Below are 20602 nucleotides of genomic sequence, written 5' to 3'. Positions count from 1 at the left end.
GCCCGAGGCAGGATTCGAACCTGCGACCGTAGCACCCACGTGTTTCCGGGCTGAAGCGCCTAGAACAGCTCGATGACAGCGGCCGGCTCTGGTTGGGCGCGGCTCGGTTGTTAGCACAGGCCACCGAAATATCAGTACCTCTCAAAAATGCGTCTTCTTACGAAACAATCGTGAGTCTTTCTGCCGTTTATTATTCCTTAAAGTTAAAGCGATCACAAATGATAGGACTCCAACCTACCACAGTCACAAAATGGAGAAAACACTTAAGCGACGACTGTTTTACAAGCTGATAGGTACTGTAGCGCATGAAAACTGTCGAATTAGTAGTTTTCAGTCAACAAGTAACAGAAGTGTTGGCATAGTGATATCACTCTATTATTTTCCTTTTACTTTTGTTGTGCCTTCCTTACTCCCCTGCAATGCAGGCAAAGTGGGCAGATGCAGAAATTTCTATTCCTTTCGGCCATACGACAGGCGGCTAGTAGGACAATAAGAGACCAGATTGGGAACGTGCGGTGAGGGTGGTGAGTCGCAGTTTGGAATTTTCCAGAAAGCTGAGGATAAACTCCCGGAAATATTTGTGAGTAACGGGAGCAATGGTTCCAGTTTTACTGTTGCGACAGATCTGACCTTTTCTCTAAAGACCACTTGATGTCAAAGAGGCTCGTACTGAATAATGCAAACCAGCAATTGTATAATGGAACGAGAAAGTCCATTACCATATTCCTACCACAATCACTGCGAGAAACGAATGAGGCAATACACATTTCCATGACACAAATGCTCTTTTGAACACACTATACCTCTCAATTACAAGTACCGTCGAACACTATCTACATTACGACAATATTGACACGCGAAGATTTTTCTGTTGGTTCCAGTGCAACTGTGAGATTTGAGGCTCCATGTTGAATCCCGTGTATAGTCTATGTAGGCAATGTGGCAGAATCATAAGGCCTCCATTCCACTGAAATAAGTTCCTGATATAACGCGTAGAAGGCGTGATTCCGTTAATTACGTGATTTCAAAGAATTTTAAAGGATTACTTTTCCATTTTTCTACCGAAAACCGGTCTGAGGTTGACCACTGTGTGCTACATCACCAGAGAGTCTTATTTTGTCTTTCTCTGGTATAATGATCGTGGAACTTCACTGAACACTCTTCCCATAAATTAATCACCAGCCCAAGTACTGTGCTGCCCCTAGATCCATGTCAAACATTCCATGGACCTCCAAACTTCACCCATCCTCGCCTGCCGGAACTTGAAACAGGGCCCACGAAATCTGTGTCGAGATATAGCCTTTCTTCCAGCCCTATTTAACAAACACATCTTTCCATATTCTCTATCTCCTACACCCTCCGTCTCAGTAATTGTTAGTTGCTTCTTGCAGTTCCACTGGGCACCATTACAGGTAGTCATCATTCAACCTACATCATGAATACGATCATTTCCGTGCATTATCAACATTATATCTTAGCAGCTGTATCACCAACTCCGATTACATTTTAACGTTTGTGTAAATTTATCAGATTTTTTAAAATTGTTAAATATTTCACCAATGTACGTTTTGAATCCTCTATTCATTAACTCAGTCACCATATTGGCACCGAGACGAAAGACAACAGAAAGAAGACCGAAATACTGAGTTCAGTCTTCCGACGTTGCTCCATCACAGAAGACCGTAATTCGCCCCCTCCTTTCCATCATTGTACGAACGTCGAAATGTCAGATACTGAGATAACCGATCGCGGAATACAAAAGCAACTACAGTCGCTCAGTGGCGGAAAGGCATCACGACGAGATACACCATGGGATCAAAAGTATCCGAACATCTGGCTGAAAATGACTTACAAGTTCTTGACACTGTCCATCGGTAATGCCTTTATCACAGCTTCCACTCTCGCAGACATACGTTCAATCAGGTGCTGGAACATTTCTTGGGGAATGGCAGCCCATTCTTCCCGGAGTGCTGCACTGAGGTGAGGTATCGATGTCGGTCGGTGAGGCCTGGCACGAAGTCAGCGTTTCAAAACATCCCAAAGGTGTTCCATAGGATTCAGGTCAGGACTCTGTGCAGGCCCGTCCATTACAGGGATATTATTGTCGTATAACCACTCCGCCACAGCCCGTGCATTATGAACAGGTGCTCGATCGTGTCGAAAGATGGAATCGCTATCTCCGAATTGCTCTTCAACAGTGGGAAGCAAGAAGGTCTTAAAACATCAATGTAGAACTGTGCTGTGATAGTGCTACGCAAAACAGCAAGGGATGCAAGCCTCCTCCATGAAAAACACGACCACACCATAACACCACCGCCTCCGAATTTTACTGTTGGCACTACACACGCTGGCACATGACGTTCACCGGGAATTCGCCATACCCACACCCTGCCATCGGATCGCCACATTGTGTACCGTGATTCGTCACTCCACACAATGTTTTTCCACTGTTCAATCGTCTCTTACACCAAGCGAGGCATCGTTGGGCATTTACCGGCGTAATGAGTGGCTTATGTGCAGCCGCTCGACCATGAAATTCAAGTTTTCTCACCTCCCGTCTGTCATAGTACTTGCACTGGATCCTGATGCAGTTTGGAATTCTTGTGTGATGGTCTGGATAGATGTCTATTACACTTTACGGCTCTCTTCAACTGTCGGCGGTCTCTGCCAGTCAACAGACGAGGTCGGCCTGTACGCTTTTGTGCTGTGCGTGTCCCTTCACGTTTCCACTTCACAAGCACATCGGAAACAGTGGACCTAGGGATGTTTAGGAATGTGGAAATCTCGCGTACAGACGTATGCCACAAGTGACACCCAATCACCTGACCACGTTCGAAGTCCGTGAGATCCGTGGAGTGCCCCATTCTGCTCTCTCACGATGTCTAATGATTACTGAGGTCGCTGATATGGAGTACCTGGCAGTAGTTGGCAGCACAATGCACCTAATATGAAAAAGGTATGTTTTTAGTGGGGTCCGGATACTTTTGATCATGCAGAGTACCTGTAAGATTCTACAAAGACAGTGCGAAAGAACTTTCTCCCCTTCTAGCAGGAGTTTACCATAGTTCGCTGGAGCAACGAAGGGTACCTAGTCACTGGAAAAAGAGCAAGTCATTCCCGTTTTCAAGAAGGGTGGGACAGATGTGCGTAAATATAACCCTATATGGTCGACATCAATCTATTGCAGAATTATGTAACATATTTAATGCTCAAGAATTATGTCGTTTTTGGAGAACGAAAAGTCCTCCTAAAAATCAATATGGATTCCGCAAACAGAGACCTTGCGAAACTCTGCTCGCTCGTTGACTCCATGGGATCCATGACAGTTAAGACAACGGCGCTCAGGTTGATGCCATGTTCCTTGACATCAGGAAGGCATTTGACACCGTCCCGTACTACCGTTTGATGAAATAACACAGGACCAGATTTCGACTGGATTAATGACTTCCTTGGAGACAGAATGCAACATTTCTAAGACCGTTGCTGTTTACAGCGTACGCGTATATAAATGATCTAGTAGAAAGCGTGGGGAGCTTTATAAGACTGTTCACAGATGATGCGGTTGTCTGTAAGAAAATCGCAACGCCAGAAGACAGTATCGATTTGCAGAATGACCTACGCGGGATTGACGAGTGGTGTAAGCTCCGGCAGTTGACGTAAAGGAAAGTAAGAGATTGCGCACACATAGGAAAAGAAATCCACTACTGTACAGGTACACTATTGGTCATAAACTGTTGGAAACAATATCTAAAGTAAAATATCTAGGAGTAACTATCCAGAGCGACCTGAAGTGGAGTGGCCACATAAAAAAGTAGAAGGGGAAGCAGATGCCAGACTGAGATCCATAGGAAGAATCTTAAGGAAATGGAACTCATCCACGAAAGAAGTGGCATACAAGGCTCTTGTTCGACAGTTTTATGAGTGTTGTTCGTCTATCTGGGATCATTACCGTGTAAATCAAATGGTTCAAATGGCTTTGAGCACTATGGGACTTAGCATCTGAGGTCATCAGTCCCCTAGAACTTAGAACTACCTAAACCTAACTAACCTAAGGACATCACACACATCCTTGCCCGAGGCAGGATTCGAACCTCCGACCGTAGCGGTCGCGCTGTTCCAGACTGAAGGACCTAGAACCGCTCGGCCACAGCGGCCGGCTTTCCCGTGTAAGACTGATAGAAAAAATAGAAAAGATCCAACGAAGAGCAGCACGTTTCGTCACAAGATCGTTTAGTCCCCGCGAGAGCGTCACAGAGTTCCTCAACAAACTCCAGTGGCAGAGGCTACAAGAGAGGTGTTGTGCATCACTGAAAGGTCTACTATTGAAATTTCGAAAGAAAACTTTCCGGAAAGAGTCGAACAACATATTACTTCTTCCCACATACATCTCGCGAAATGACCACGACGAGAAGATTTGAAAAATTAGGGCTAATACAGGCTTACCGACAATCATTCTTCATATGCTCCATCCGCGAGTGGAACAGGGGAGGGGGGGATCAGTTAGTGGTACCAGAATTACCCTCCACCATACACCGTTAGAAGGCTTGCGGAGTATGATGTAGATAGATACTTTTAAACACAGAATTTATTTCGTATATTATTGTTGAACGTGGAAAATCTCTGAATTAAGAGAGCGGTTTTATCGGCTGGTAGCGTGTCATTCACGGGAACTGAAACAACAGGTAATAAACAAACTGAGTGATTCACTCGGGGTTCATCGTTCATCACGCTTCTGACTCAAGCTGGCTGCCGGACTGTCCTGCGGGCGACAACCCTTCGCTACCCTGACTTTGTTTGTTGATGTTATTTGTATTGACTGTGGCTGTGCTATTAACGACTTGCTGACAGGTAATTTACGGACTGCCACTTCTGACTGTTAACTGTACAGGCACTTTACTTGTTGTTGTGTGTGTTCATACCTGTAGTAACCTTTGCATGTGAAAATACACTCCTGGAAATGGAAAAAAGAACACATTGACACCGGTGTGTCAGACCCACCATACTTGCTCCGGACACTGCGAGAGGGCTGTACAAGCAATGATCACACGCACGGCACAGCGGACACACCAGGAACCGCGGTGTTGGCCGTCGAATGGCGCTAGCTGCTCAGCATTTGTGCACCGCCGCCGTCAGTGTCAGCCAGTTTGCCGTGACATACGGAGCTCCATCGCAGTCTTTAACACTGGTAGCATGCCGCGACAGCGTGGACGTGAACCGTATGTGCAGTTGACGGACTTTGAGCGAGGGCGTATAGTGGGCATGCGGGAGGCCGGGTGGACGTACCGCCGAATTGCTCACACGTGGGGCGTGAGGTCTCCACAGTACATCGATGTCGTCGCCAGTGGTCGGCGGAAGGTGCACGTGCCCGTCGACCTGGGACCGGACCGCAGCGACGCACGGATACACGCCAAGACCGTAGGATCCTACGCAGTGCCGTAGGGGACCGCACCGCCACTTCCCAGCAAATTAGGGACACTGTTGCTTCTGGGGTATCGGCGAGGACCATTCGCAACCGTCTCCATGAAGCTGGGCTACGGTCCCGCACACCGTTAGGCCGTCTTCCGCTCACGCCCCAACATCGTGCAGCCCACCTCCAGTGGTGTCGCGACAGGCGTGAATGGAGGGACGAATGGAGACGTGTCGTCTTCAGCGATGAGAGTCGCTTCTGCCTTGGTGCCAATGATGGTCGTATGCGTGTTTGGCGCCGTGCAGGTGAGCGCCACAATCAGGACTGCATACGACCGAGGCACACAGGGCCAACACCCGGCATCATGGTGTGGGGAGCGATCTCCTACACTGGCCGTACACCACTGGTGATCGTCGAGGGAACACTGAATAGTGCACGGTACATCCAAACCGTCATCGAACCCATCGTTCTACCATTCCTAGATCGGCAAGGGAACTTGCTGTTCCAACAGGACAATGCACGTCCGCATGTATCCCGTGCCACCCAACGTGCTCTAGAAGGTGTAAGTCAACTACCCTGGCCAGCAAGATCTCTGGATCTGTCCCCCATTGAGCATGTTTGGGACTGGATGAAGCGTCGTCTCACGCGGTCTGCACGTCCAGCACGAACGCTGGTCCAACTGAGGCGCCAGGTGGAAATGGCATGGCAAGCCGTTCCACAGGACTACATCCAGCATCTCTACGATCGTCTCCACGGGTGAATAGCAGCCTGCATTGCTGCGAAAGGCGGATATACACTGTACTAGTGCCGACATTGTGCATGCTCTGTTGCCTGTGTCTATGTGCCTGTAGTTCTGTCAGTGTGATCATGTGATGTATCTGACCCCAGGAATGTGTCAATAAAGTTTCCCCTTCCTGGGACAATGAATTCACGGTGTTCTTATTTCAATTTCCAGGAGTGTATATCATAGCCCAGACGGATACTTCAGATTTCGCTAGTCTTTCCAGTCTCTTAGTCTATTGCCATTCCAACACGGACGTCCATGGTTCTGCTCTAGCGACTAGAGTTTCAGTGCCAGATCCTGAAAGGAAGACTAAAAGCTCCAGAAAAGGAACATGTCACATAAAGCAGTTCAACAAATGGCGGCTCAAATAATGTTTTCGTTATTATTTTCAGTCCGAAGACTGGTTTTATGCAGCTCTCCTAGTTTATGTGTGCAAATCTTACGTAACTACTTCAGCTGTGTCCATTTGAACCTATTTATGGTAATCAAGTCTTGGTCTTCCTCTGCAATTTTTACCACATACACTTGCCTCCGTTATCAAACTGACCAGTTCTTACTGACTCAGAATGTGTCCTACCACCCAATCCCTCCTGTTAGTCAGATTGTGCCCTAATGTCATCAGCTTTACAACTTCCTCAGATTGAATAACGTCGGGGATTGGCAACAAACACTGTCTCACTCCATTCTCAACTACTATTTCCCTTCTATGTCCTTCGATTCTTCTAAACGTAACTTCGTTTCTCTACAAGTTGTAGATAACCTTCTGCTGCCTGTATTTTATTCCTGTTACCTTCATACTTTCTAAGAATGTACCCCAGTCAACATCGTCAAACGCTTTCTTTCAATCTATAAATGCTATAAACGTCGATTTCCCTGTCTTTCACCTATCTTCTAAGAAAAGTCGTGGGGCCAGTAGTGCTTCCCATATTGCTACATTTCTTAGGAACCCAAACTGACCTTCCACCAATTTTTATCATTGTTATCATTCTTCTGTTAACAGTTCGTTCTGAGTATTTTGCAAAGGTGATTTGCTATTATGCACATCTGACAGCATCTGCTTCTTCTTGATGTCTGTACATATACAGGGTGAAAAGTATTTAAACCGACAAACTCTGGGAGGTTGTAGGGGACATCAAAACAAATATTTTTCACTAATGTCATTTTTTCCTATGAGGAGTATTTAAAGCAGTAGAGGAAGATTTCTCTGGCGGCAAATTAATTAAACCAACAAACACTTGTCCATTTTTTTATGACCAACACCCAACGCATTAACACAAACCAATTTCAGTTACAATAGATTTTCAAAAATGCCTCCATTGACACGTAAGCAAAGGTTACACCGTCGGATCATGTTCTGTCTGACACGGGCAAAAACCCCAGGTGTATCCTGAATTATCGCTGCTACTATCCGGGCAACCAGATCCTCTTCGGTAGCAACAGGAGTTACGTAAACAAGGCTGCGCATCTCTCCCCACACAAAAAAGTCCAGAGTGGACATATGTGGGGATCGAGCAGGCCATGGTACAGGACCACCTCTGCCAATCCACTTTTCTGGGAACCGTCGGTCCAAGAATCGACGCACACGACGACTGAAATGTGTCATGCTGGAACCACATGCGTTGTCTTGTAGGGAGCGTGGCGTCTTCCAGCAATTCTGGCAATGCTCTGGTGAGAAAATTGTAATAGTGCCTGCTATTTAATGGCCTAGGTAGCAGATACGAGCCAATTAAACAGTCCCCAACAACACCGACCCACACATTAACGAAGAACCGCACTTGATGAGCGCTAGTTCAAAAAATGGTTCTGAGCACTATGGGACTCAACATCTCAGGTCATAAGTCCCCTAGAACTTAGAACTACTTAAACCTAACTAACCTAAGGACGTCACACACACCCATGCCCGAGGCAGGATTCGAACCTGCGACCGTAGCAGTCCCGCGGCTCCGGACTGCAGATGAGCGCTAGTAACTGTGGCATGTGGGTTGTCCTCACTCCAAACTTGCGAATTCTGCATGTTGAAGACTCCATCACGCCCGAACGTCGCTTCCTCAGTAAACAACACAGAGGATGGAAATGTAGGATGCATTTCACACTGTTCCAGGTACCACTGCGAAAACTGTGCTCTGGGTGGATAATCAACTGGTTCCAGGTTGTGGACAAGCTGTAAGTGAAATGGACGTAACAATTGCTCTCGACGGACTGTTCTTACATTCGTCTGATTCGTACCCATGTTACGTGCAGTTGCACGAGTGCTGATTGAAGGATCCCGCTCCACATGCTGTGAGGCAGCTTCCTCAAATTGCAGCGTTCTTACCGTGCGACAGCGTCCCTGTCCAGGTATTCTGCTAAATGACCCGGTCTCACGTAGACGTTGGTACACAGCAGCAAAGGTCGTATGATGCGGCATACGGTGATTAGGATATTGTTGTTGATAAACCCGCTGTGCAGCTCGTCCGTTGTGGTGTGCTACTTAGTACGCACCAACCATACCAGTGTACTCACCACAGATGTATCGCTCCACTAGTAAACAGAGACAATGCACTACTACATTGGTGGACAGCAGTTGCCTACAACTGAAGAGCGTAATACACCCTCTAACAACTGAAGATCGTAATATGGCCTCTAACAACTGAAGACCGTAATACGGTCTCCACCGGTTTAAATAATCCTCATAGGAAAAAATGACATTAGGGAAAAATATTTGTTTTGATGTCCTCTACAACCTCCCAGATTTTGTCGGTTTAAATACTTTTCACCCTGTATATCTTGCACACCTGGTGGAATAATTTTGTCCTGGCTGCCTCTCCCAAGGATCATCATAATATATCGAAAGCGGAAGTACCGATTTTTAACACTAATTATACAAGGAAGGGCAATGAAATCTATACAATTCGAAAAGACTTTCCCTCAGATATACACCAAAAAAGGCATATATGTACGCATCTGTTAAGAGGCGTAGAAGGGAGTAGACCTACACACAAATGACAAAAGTTTTCTTCTGCCTCTCACACTGTTACCAACTTCTACCCCACGTACCTATCAGCTGCTATCGTAGAGATGACGTACGAAAGTAATAACGTTTAGTGAAATCACATTCTAGGACTTTCATGTTTGGATGTTGCAGGTGGTTCATTTGCAGTAACACATGCTTACTGGGCAGCTACAATGTTGTCAGTAGTGGAAAAGAAAACATCGTTGTAGCAAATCATTCGGGGACGCCACAAGACTGTACAATACGTTGTTCATTGGCGTCGTTTTTTTGCTTGGTTTTCCTCTGACTTTTTCATTTGCCACCATTACCACAAAACAAGCGAATTTCGATTCCGCATATAAATATTACTTATGCCGGTACTACTCGTATTTTACCTTTCCAGTTTCAAAGGAAACAAAAGAAAAATTCGGAGTAGGTATTAAAATTCATGGAGAAGAAATAAAAACATTGAGGTTCACCGATGACATTGTAATTCTGTCAGAGACAGCAAAGGACTTGGAAGAGCAGTTGAATGGAATGGACAGTGTCTTGAAAGGAGGATATAAGATGAACATCAACAAAAGCAAAACAAGGATAATGGAAAGTAGTCTAATTAAGTCGGGTGATGCTGAGGGAATTAGATTAGGAAATGAGACACTTAAAGTAGTAAAGGAGTTTTGCTATTCAGGGAGCAAAATAACTGATGATGGTCGAAGTAGAGAGGATATAAAATGTAGACTGGCAATGGCAAGGAAAGCGTTTCTGAAGAAGAGAAATTTGTTAACATCGAGTATAGACTTAAGTGTCAGGAAGTCATTTCTGAAAGTATTTGTATGGAGTGTAGCCATGTATGGAAGTGAAACATGGACGATATATACACTACTGGAAATGGAAAAAAGAACACATTGACACCGGTGTGTCAGACCCACCATACTTGCTCCGGACACTGCGAGAGGGCTGTACAAGCAATGATCAGACGCACGGCACAGCGGACACACCAGGAACCGCGGTGTTGGCCGTCGAATGGCGCTAGCTGCGCAGCATTTGTGCACCTCCGCCGTCAGTGTCAGCCAGTTTGCCGTGGCATACGGAGCTCCATCGCAGTCTTTAACACTGGTAGCATGCCGCGACAGCGTGGACGTGAACCGTATGTGCAGTTGACGGACTTTGAGCGAGGGCGTATAGTGGGCATGCGGGAGGCCGGGTGGACGTACCGCCGAATTGCTCAACACGTGGGGCGTGAGGTCTCCACAGTACATCGATGTTGTCGCCAGTGGTCGGCGGAAGGTGCACGTGCCCGTCGACCTGGGACCGGACCGCAGCGACGCACGGATGCACGCCAAGACCGTAGGATCCTACGCAGTGCCGTAGGGGACCGCACCGCCACTTCCCAGCAAATTAGGGACACTGTTGCTCCTGGGGTATCGGCGAGGACCATTCGCAACCGTCTCCATGAAGCTGGGCTACGGTCCTGCACACCGTTAGGCCGTCTTCCGCTCACGCCCCAACATCGTGCAGCCCGCCTCCAGTGGTGTCGCGACAGGCATGAATGGAGGGACGAATGGAGACGTGTCGTCTTCAGCGATGAGAGTCGCTTCTGCCTTGGTGCCAATGATGGTCGTATGCGTGTTTGGCGCCGTGCAGGTGAGCGCCACAATCAGGACTGCGTACGTCCGAGGCACACAGGGCCAACACCCGGCATCATGGTGCGGGGAGCGATCTCCTACACTGGCCGTACACCACTGGTGATCGTCGAGGGGACACTGAATAGTGCACGGTACATCCAAACCGTCATCGAACCCATCGTTCTACCATTCCTAGATCGGCAAAGGAACTTGCTGTTCCAACAGGACAATGCACGTCCGCATGTATCCCGTGCCACCCAACGTGCTCTAGAAGGTGTAAGTCAACTACCCTGGCCAGCAAGATCTCCGGATCTGTCCCCCATTGAGCATGTTTGGGACCGGATGAAGCGTCGTCTCACGCGGTCTGCACGTCCAGCACGAACGCTGGTCCAACTGAGGCGCCAGGTGGAAATGGCATGGCAAGCCGTTCCACAGGACTACATCCAGCATCTCTACGATCGTCTCCATGGGAGAATAGCAGCCTGCATTGCTGCGAAAGGTGGATATACACTGTACTAGTGCCGACATTGTGCATGCTCTGTTGCCTGTGTCTATGTGCCTGTGGTTCTGTCAGTGTGATCATTTGATGTATCTGACCCCAGGAATGTGTCAATAAAGTTTCCCGTTCCTGGGACAATGAATTCACGGTGTTCTTATTTCAATTTCCAGGAGTGTAGTTTGGATAAGAAGAGAATAGAAGCATTCGAAATGTGGTGCTACAGAAGAATGCTGAAGATTAGATGGGTAGATCACGTAACTAATGAGGAAGTATTGAATAGGATTGGGAGAAGAGAAGTTTGTGGCACAACTTGACCAGAAGAAGGGATCGGTTGGTAGGACATGTTCTGAGGCATCAAGGGATCACCAATTTAGTATTGGAGGGCAGCGTGGAGGGTAAAAATCGTAGAGGGAGACCAAGAGATGAATACACTAAGCAGATTCAGAAGGATGTAGGTTGCAGTAGGTACTGGGAGATGAAAAAGCTTGCACAGGATAGAGTAGCGTGGAGAGCTGCATCAAACCAGTCTCAGGACTGAAGACCACAACAACAACAACAACAGTTTCAAAGAAAACAGTTCCCATTTATTGCTGCATTAGCAATTACCATTAATTGGTCACTGGTACAAACATTCGAAAAAGTTGGGTATTTTATTAAGGGAACCAGTTTTTGCGCATCGTCAGTTATATGTTGCATTAGGCAGAGTTCCGTATATCGATCGTTTCAAATTTTATATTTCTGAACATCGCAAACAACGTTATTTAGCGAATGATTAAAGAATATTTACCAAATATATAGTTTAAACTGAAGTTTTGTGCCGTTAAATTGCAGAATTAATTTTCTCACACTTCCTCTATGTCCCTCCTTACTCTTTTCCTAAATCTGCGTAGTGTTCAGGTAAGAACCAAGAATCTGCTTATGAATAAATTCCAATTAATTATGTACAATAAAATTTTACTTTCGTTACATTACAAACACAATTAGTTTCAATAATTGTGAGGGTACGTTCGCTACTCCAGGGGTTCAAACACTACGCATCCAAAAGCGCAGTGTGAAAGAAATGAGAAAGACGTTACTTACTAATGCCCTCCATCCGCTTGACGTTCCTGCCGGTCGTGATGAACATCACTGCGAGCCAGATGAACAAAGAGGCCAGCAGCGCCAACGGGATGAGCACCAGGTACTGCACAGTCGCCACCACAATGATTATGGCGAACACGTACAGGAATATCTGGAACGAGTCACCAAGAGCGGAGTTAACTACCCGTGCAAAGTAGCTGAGCGCATGGCCAGCATCAGTGTTGAGCAGCACAGATTGGAATTACGTTAGGAAAGCGGAAGCACTGTGGTAGCATCCTTGTTACAGTAAACCCAAACTGATGAAGGGCATAACACAACGGCAGTTGATTCTATAAAGCGTTGCAAACAGCAATAGGACGGTCTTTCTGAAACGTTTGAGAGTGGCTTCCTCGAAAAGCCCACGGCCAATATCTTTTCCCATCTTTTCTCCACTCGAGCGTAAACTTCGTCCCCAACGAGCTCGGTAAGAAATGAAGTACTACTATTCACATACACAAAAATGTATGCCAATGAACTGAGTCAATATTATAGCATCTCCATCCACCTTTGCGGTTTCACAACTGGTTGGAGTGCTTTGGGCAGCTGCACTTAGTAATCATTCTCTTTGAAAGGTCACGATATTTCATTAGTTCAAGAAATTTAGATAGAAATTAAATTACACTGAAGATAAAAATACTTTCTATGTCAAGGACAGTCATTGAAAGAGAAATTAGATTCAGTGTTCGCAAAACCATAGAGCAGAACGTTCCCTTCGACTAAGAAAAAAAAGGGATTGATTAAGGGATGAGAACTCGCGCAGAATAACTGAGAAATTTTGAATTGTCCAATACCACTCCATCTAACCCAGGAACAGATTTCTCAACATTTGTACTTCTCTCACCCTAACCTTTTTATATTTAACTGCATAATCTCAAAATCGAACGACAGCGACAGTACGCACTGTTTGAGACACAAATGCTTAGAGCTTAATGACGAGAGCTTTGAGAGGATGTGAAAATAAGTTTAAAGAATTAGTAGGAATTTACTGTCGGTTCGGTGCAACTTTCGTTGAATTTTACACAGCGTAACCAACGTTTTTGAAGATGTCCCTCACACAACGGATAAAAGTTTAATTCCATTCGGAATTGATGTCCATCATCAAAGTCGATACATGATGTTACCCCATGGGCACTAACACTTTGTTGTAACATGCATGCTAAGAGCATTCAGATATACACTCCTGGAAATTGAAATAAGAACACCGTGAATTCATTGTCCCAGGAAGGGGAAACTTTATTGACACATTCCTGGGGTCAGATACATCACATGATCACACTGACAGAACCACAGGCACATAGACACAGGCAACAGAGCATGCACAATGTCGGCACTAGTACAATGTATATCCACCTTTCGCAGCAATGCAGGCTGCTATTCTCCCATGGAGACGATCGTAGAGATGCTGAATGTAGTCCTGTGGAACGGCTTGCCATGCCATTTCCACCTGGCGCCTCAGTTGGACCAGCGTTCGTGCTGGACGTGCAGACCGCGTGAGACGACGCTTCATCCAGTCACAAACATGCTCAATGGGGGACAGATCCGGAGATCTTGCTGGCCAGGGTAGTTGACTTACACCTTCTAGAGCACGTTGGGTGGCACGTGATACATGCGGACGTGCATTGTCCTGTTGGAACAGCAAGTTCCCTTGCCGGTCTAGGAATGGTAGAACGATGGGTTCGATGACGGTTTGGATGTACCGTGCACTATTCAGTGTCCCCTCGACGATCACCAGTGGTGTACGGCCAGTGTAGGAGATCGCTCCCCACACCATGATGCCGGGTGTTGGCCCTGTGTGCCTCGGTCGTATGCAGTCCTGATTGTGGCGCTCACCTGCACGGCGCCAAACACGCATACGACCATCATTGGCACCAAGGCAGAAGCGACTCTCATCGCTGAAGACGACACGTCTCCATTCGTCCCTCCATTCACGCCTGTCGCGACACCACTGGAGGCGGGCTGCACGATGTTGGGGCGTGAGCGGAAGACGGCCTAACGGTGTGTGGGACCGTAGCCCAGCTTCATGGAGACGGTTGCGAATGGTCCTCGCCGATACCCCAGGAGCAACAGTGTCCCTAATTTGCTGGGAAGTGGCGGTGCGGTCCCCTACGGCACTGCGTAGGATCCTACGGTCTTGGCGTGCATCCGTGCGTCGCTGCGGTCCGGTCCCAGGTCGACGGGCACGTGCACCTTCCGCCGACCACTGGCGACAACATCGATGTACTGTGGAGACCTCACGCCCCACGTGTTGAGCAATTCGGCGGTACGTCCACCCGGCCTCCCGCATGCCCACTATACGCCCTCGCTCAAAGTCCGTCAACTGCACATACGGTTCACGTCCACGCTGTCGCGGCATGCTACCAGTGTTAAAGACTGCGATGGAGCTCCGTATGCCACGACAAACTGGCTGACACTGACGGCAGCGGTGCACAAATGCTGAGCAGCTGGCGCCATTCGACGGCCAACACCGCGGTTCCTGGTGTGTCCGCTGTGCCGTGCGTGTGATCATTGCTTCTACAGCCCTCTCGCAGTGTCCGGAGCAAGTATGGTGGGTCTGACACACCGGTGTCAATGTGTTCTTTTTTCCATTTCCAGGAGTGTATATGGAGGTAGTACCTGTTCCCGAAAGAACAGATACCATTGATGACCGTGCAGCTTCTCTAGAATAAAATGATTATTAAATCGACGCCCTAGCTGCAAACAGGCGTTGATATACACGTTGAAAATGTGTGCCCCGACCGGGACTCGAACCCAAGATCTCCTGCTTACACGGCTGACGCTCTATCGATCTGAGCCACCGAGGGCACAGAGGATAGTGCGCCTGCAAGGACTTAACCCTTGCACGCTCCCCGTGATACCCACATTCCCAACATGTCCACACCACTCCATTCGTAGTGCGCCTAATAGATGTTTGCCCATCACTCTCATTACTCGTGGCAGATTAATCTACCAAGTCCCGTACGAGTTGGGGCATAGCACGTGCGTTGGCACATGATGGGCAATGGCCGGGTAGCCATATTTTAAGTATATACGAAGTTAGTATCTGTTCCAGAAAGAACAAATACCATTGATGACCGCGCAGCTTCTCTAGAATGAAATGGTAATTAAATCGACACCATAGTTGGAAACAAGCGTTGATTTAAATCATTGGGGACATGTTGAAAATGTGTGCTCCGACCGGGACTCGAACCCAGGATCTCCTGCTTACATGGCAGACATTCTATCCACTGTCTGTAACTGTCTTCGTTAGGTGGCAATTTTCTTCTATTGTACGTTTATATTATGAGGTGTATCAAAAAGGACTTTACAACTTTGAAAACTCATAATGATTTTATCATTCAATTTACATAGTTTTGATAACATTTTATTCGAAACTACATCAAATTTTTTAACTTATACGTAAATAGGTTCACCACGACTTCTGTTGGTTATGCGGCTCACCTCCCACCTGAAATCGATTTCTTGCCAAACTCGCTGCAGCATGACAGGTGCGCTTGTTCATTTGCGAGGTAGATTCTAGCTCTGAGCTCTGCTAGAGTAGCCAAACACTCATATGTGGCAGGCCCAGCTCTCAAGACGAACGCTAGATCTATGTTGTAGGACTGTTCACAAAGATTTGACTTACTTGCTTTATAACGTCGTCAGGCATATGGGGACGACTTGAATAATTACTGTGTCTTATTGAACATCCACTATCAATGAAACACTTAGGCCACACATAAATAGTAGCCCTACTGGGAGGATCTTTACTTTGTACGAGAATCATGTTGTATAGTTGTCACAGACTTCGACTCTTCAAACCAAAACGCACAGCGGATACACTCGGGACCGGTAAAGGCATCCGTGTTTGCTGCAACTGCCACTAGCGCTTGCGATTGATAAGATTCTGTACTAGCGTATCATGTCAGTCAAAACTCGATCTATTTTCCTTTACTAGACCAAGACTAGGTCTGTGAGTCGTTCGAATGAGTTTGTGATAATTTTCCAAGTTGTAATGTCCTTTCCGATACACCCTGTATAGTCTGTAAGGGGTTCATTAGGGATTTATTACTATTCGCTAGGGCACTTGAGCAGATGTAATTTCGATGGATTGCTCACGCGCTGCCTGCGATATGTAATATCTATACTACAATAGATTCGCAGGTCAGAGCAGTGTTGGCAGTAAGTCGAGTTTAGTAGCTCGCAGAGAGCAGTCGTGTTTTGTACCTCGCACAGAGCACTTGAGTTATGGAATTCGGACAGGGCGGCACAACAGTTGACTTGTGTTGGGCCGGTCGTGCAGAACGATGGCGGTGCCTGGGCGATATGGTATAAGGCAAAAAAAAAATATTGTTCTTTGTTACCGCGCACTTATGTTAATTGCCACAACTGATTTAACCACAATTGTAATGTTAAAGTCCCATGTAATTCTTTTTGTTCTGAAGAAAACTTTTGCCAGTCATTTATCTGAGTATAAAGATTTTACGAATTTTTCCTGTGCATACTCATGTTGATTAAGCAAAAGAAAATCAGTTGTTTTCCTACAAATGAAAATCTAGTGGCCAGCATTGCAGTGGGTTGTGCCAAAAATTTCTTATAGGAGCAGATATGTAGATAGCGTTATCGGGTGACATCATTGTGAGGTAAGAATTTTCAGTTTATTAAGGATGATTTCACAGGGCCATGACGCAGCGCTGCTCACTTCAGAACTTATTAAATGTCGATATGCAGTCAATCTTTAATGGAAGGTCACATTAAAACTTGACATTTAATTATTGGAAAGAATTTTTTTTATTGGGACTTAAACGAGATTTTTTTCTGTTAGGAGGTTACGCTAAATGTGAATATTATAATTATTTGTTTCGGTTGGGAGGTTACAAGTCTGTGGCTGGATTTTGGTGTTTTTAAATCTCTTTAATTTTAGTGGGGTAACAGTTGTGGTCTATCAAGTGGTTAGCAAATGAGCTTTGAGAGATTTTATCTTTTTAGCCTTCTGAGGTGGTCTGAGTATCTCGTTTTAAAGTTTCTGCATGTTTGCCACTTTTATACTGAGTAAGAAGAGCTGCATATAACCTCGAACATCCAGTTGTCTGCTAATGCGGCTACTGCAAGAACTTCAAAACAAAGTGGTGATATGCTGTAGTATCAGTTGGCTAGCGTTCTGTCGATGCGTTCGTGGAGTAAGACTTTCCATTCTCGAACTTTGAGGGCGACAGCAGTAACGCGTTGCATCGCGCTGTACTTACGTCCAACATGTCGAGCGTGGGGAAAGGCAGCAGCTCGTCGACGGCGCCGATGTCCTTGGAGAAGCGGTTGAGGATGCGGCCGGAAGGATTGGAGTCGAAGAAGCGCATGGGCGCGCGCAGCACGCGCTCGAACATCCAGTTGTGCAGGCGGCGCGAGGCGCGCATGCACGTGCGGAAGAAGATGAGCGAGCGGCCGATGCACGAGGCGATCAGCAGCGCCACCAGCCCGCCGTACACCGACACGAAGAACTCGCCGTCCTCCGCCGGCAGCTCGGGCGTCTGCGCCTTCCGCGCCTCCTCCGCCGCCGTCCTGTGCACCGGGGAACGTTCAGGGGATAGGCCGTTTTGAATAAAACTCTTTCAGTAGTATGCAGTGTCATTATAAAACACTAAACTCTCAAAACGGCGTTTCGACCATTTTTAGTGGTTCTCTTCGGGATCATTTTGCGATTGGGATCCTCTACGGAGATATGGCGAGAGGTGGAAACAAGCACATGAACCGAGGAACAATGTCGAACACGATCGTTTTGGTGGTCCATATGTTATGGTGTTGACAGGCACAGTGCTGCACGGGCGTACTGAGCCCCAAATCTCTGTACACGGTCAACGTTATTTTGACACTGTACTCCTTTCTCATGTGCGTCTTTTCGGGGTACATTCGGCGCTGACTTCATTTTTTTTGGATGACAATGCGCGACCCCAACGAACAGCGCTATTGAGGGAGTAATTGAAACGAGAGGATGTTCAGCGAATGGACTGGGCTGTCCGCTCCCCGGCTTTAATCCCGTCGATCACATGTGGGGTGTGTTGCGGAGACATAGCGCAGCACTTAATTCTTGCACCAAAGTCGTCGTTTCTCTCCGCGACCATCGTACTGTGCTTCGTACTGTTGCCAATTATGGGGCCAGAAAAAAATGTTTATATTGTCAGTATAGGCGTGTATCTTCAATTCCGGATATAATCGTGTTCAATGACAGTGCTCGAACCCACACAGTTGCCCAAATTCGACCAAGATTTCAGGAACTGTTGTAGACGACACTAGAACATGCTTCCTGCAGTCCAGACTTATCGCCCCGCGATTTTCATTAGTTTGGGCCACTAAGGAAGCAGTCGGAAGAGGGCCACTTAGGAAGCAGTCGGAAGACAATGATATGATGACGATGGCGATGCCGAAGTGTTCATGTACAACTGGCTACTGCAACAGCCACGTTCATTTTACGTAAACGGGATGAACGAACAGCCTGTCCGCTGGTAAAAATATGTTTCCCGTTCGGGAGACTTTATAGAATGGTTCAAATGCCTCTGAGCACTATGGAACTTAACATCTGAGGTCATCAGTCGCCTAGAACTTTAGAACTACTTAAACCTAACCAACCTAAGTACATCACACACATCCATGTCCAAGGTAGGATCCGAACCTGCGACCGTAGCGGTCGCGCGGTTCCAGAATGAAGCGCCTAGAACCGCTGTGCCACACCGGCTGGCGACTACATAGAAAAATAAGTTTGTGTGTATGAATTTTTGTCGAGGTTAAATAAACTTTAAAAAAAATCGAATTGTATATGATTCACGTTCGCGTGATACTTGCTTAAGCCGTCGGCACACGGACCGTGCATCCGAACGTTGAGCGTTGAGCGTGCCCAGTTTCTGACGTCATAGCGTGGAATAGCACGTTCGGGAGTCTTTCCGAACGTGCAGAGCAATATCTGGCATGTCAGATATTCTGAGCGTGCGTCTGAGCGTTGACCAATGAGGTGGCACATCGCCACCTACGTCACACGCACGCCGTCTCTCTTCAGTACAGAATTATGAGGCGCCATATTGGCATTCATTTCAAGCCTATATGTATATATGCCGTTTCTGAGCACCAGAAAATTGAGAATCACTGGAAAACCCGTTGTCAACTGTGCGATCCGTTCCAATAAAATAATGAGAAACATCATATTCGTGGCGAACGAATTATTGTAACTTGTGTATTATGAGAGTAGGCTATTTGAGGGCAGCGACACGCTGAAGATCCACCCAAAACGCATTGTTCTTGGTACAATTTGTTAAAATTAAATTTCTATTAGTAATTATCTACGATTAAGGTTTCAGCATGCAACAAGATACCACCAGTAGAACAAGAGGTTTGTCGTTCGTTTAGCGTAATGAGTAGAGTCGCCGACTTTTAGTTAGTTAACTGTCGGGGCGGTGATTCGCGTCTAGACACTTCCAGATTTTTTCTTCCTAACATTCGCGTTTTTATTAGGTTCTGATCCTTTATTATTAGTTTAATATAAGTATAGACTATAATATTTGATGTTCTGTAAATATAAGTTCACTTTGTTTTTTGAGGGGTGACTGTTCGATTGACTTAATCTACTAGACAGCTTGAGCTCCTTGTATAAAGATATTTTGCTCCTTTTTCTTTTACGCTTCGTAATTCACATGTTGCAAGGATTCTGCAAGTGAGTAGGAACAGTGATCAAGTAAGACTGACCTTGGGGTTTTACTAAAATGTGGGAATGATGAAATAATAAATATTATTTATTATTCTAATGAGGAGAAGTATTCCAAATTTGTACCGCACTGTTTGTAATGGAAGTTTTATAAGCCTGTGTCCTTATTGATTGGACATAGTACTTTCCTTTTCGTGGACGATGGAGGAAATGTGCGTTTTAATAGAGCTAACGTGGGAATTGAGTAAACAGTGTGATTTACGAGCTAGAAACATCCCTCAACTGCCGCTGGAGTGCGTTTCGATCGCGTATACCACGTTGGGGCCCACGTACCGTATGCACAAGTTGCATCGTTCCTGAGCGTTCAGCAGCACGTTGAACTTGGCACGCTCAACGTTAACGTTCGACAGCACGGTCCGTGTGCCGACGGCTTTAGAGCTGAAAAGTAGTCAACTAATGGGTGGTTGTATACGAGACTCGTGTAGGAATTGTTACGGCACCCGTATGTAAGGCTACTGGCTTTCAGATTTTGTT

The 20602-nt window shown here is 46.4% G+C and overlaps 1 protein-coding gene across 1 annotated transcript in view; it reads right to left on the bottom strand.

Moving 5' to 3' along the window:
* The window catches only part of LOC126458156 (ATP-binding cassette sub-family C member 4-like), a 382852-nt gene that overhangs the window by 78920 nt on the left and 283330 nt on the right, over positions 1–20602 (bottom strand). The window contains exons 15-16 of the mRNA XM_050095019.1: positions 17628–17937; positions 12367–12517 (exon numbers count right to left, since the gene is read on the bottom strand). Coding sequence (XP_049950976.1) covers positions 12367–12517; positions 17628–17937 — 461 coding nt within the window. The remainder of the gene's footprint in view (positions 1–12366; positions 12518–17627; positions 17938–20602) is intronic.

This window comes from Schistocerca serialis, chromosome 2 (assembly GCF_023864345.2).
Source record: "Schistocerca serialis cubense isolate TAMUIC-IGC-003099 chromosome 2, iqSchSeri2.2, whole genome shotgun sequence".
NCBI classification, from domain to species: domain Eukaryota; kingdom Metazoa; phylum Arthropoda; class Insecta; order Orthoptera; family Acrididae; genus Schistocerca; species Schistocerca serialis.
The sequence above is the reverse complement of the archived record's forward strand: the minus strand, read 5'-3'. Positions and strand labels throughout refer to the sequence as shown.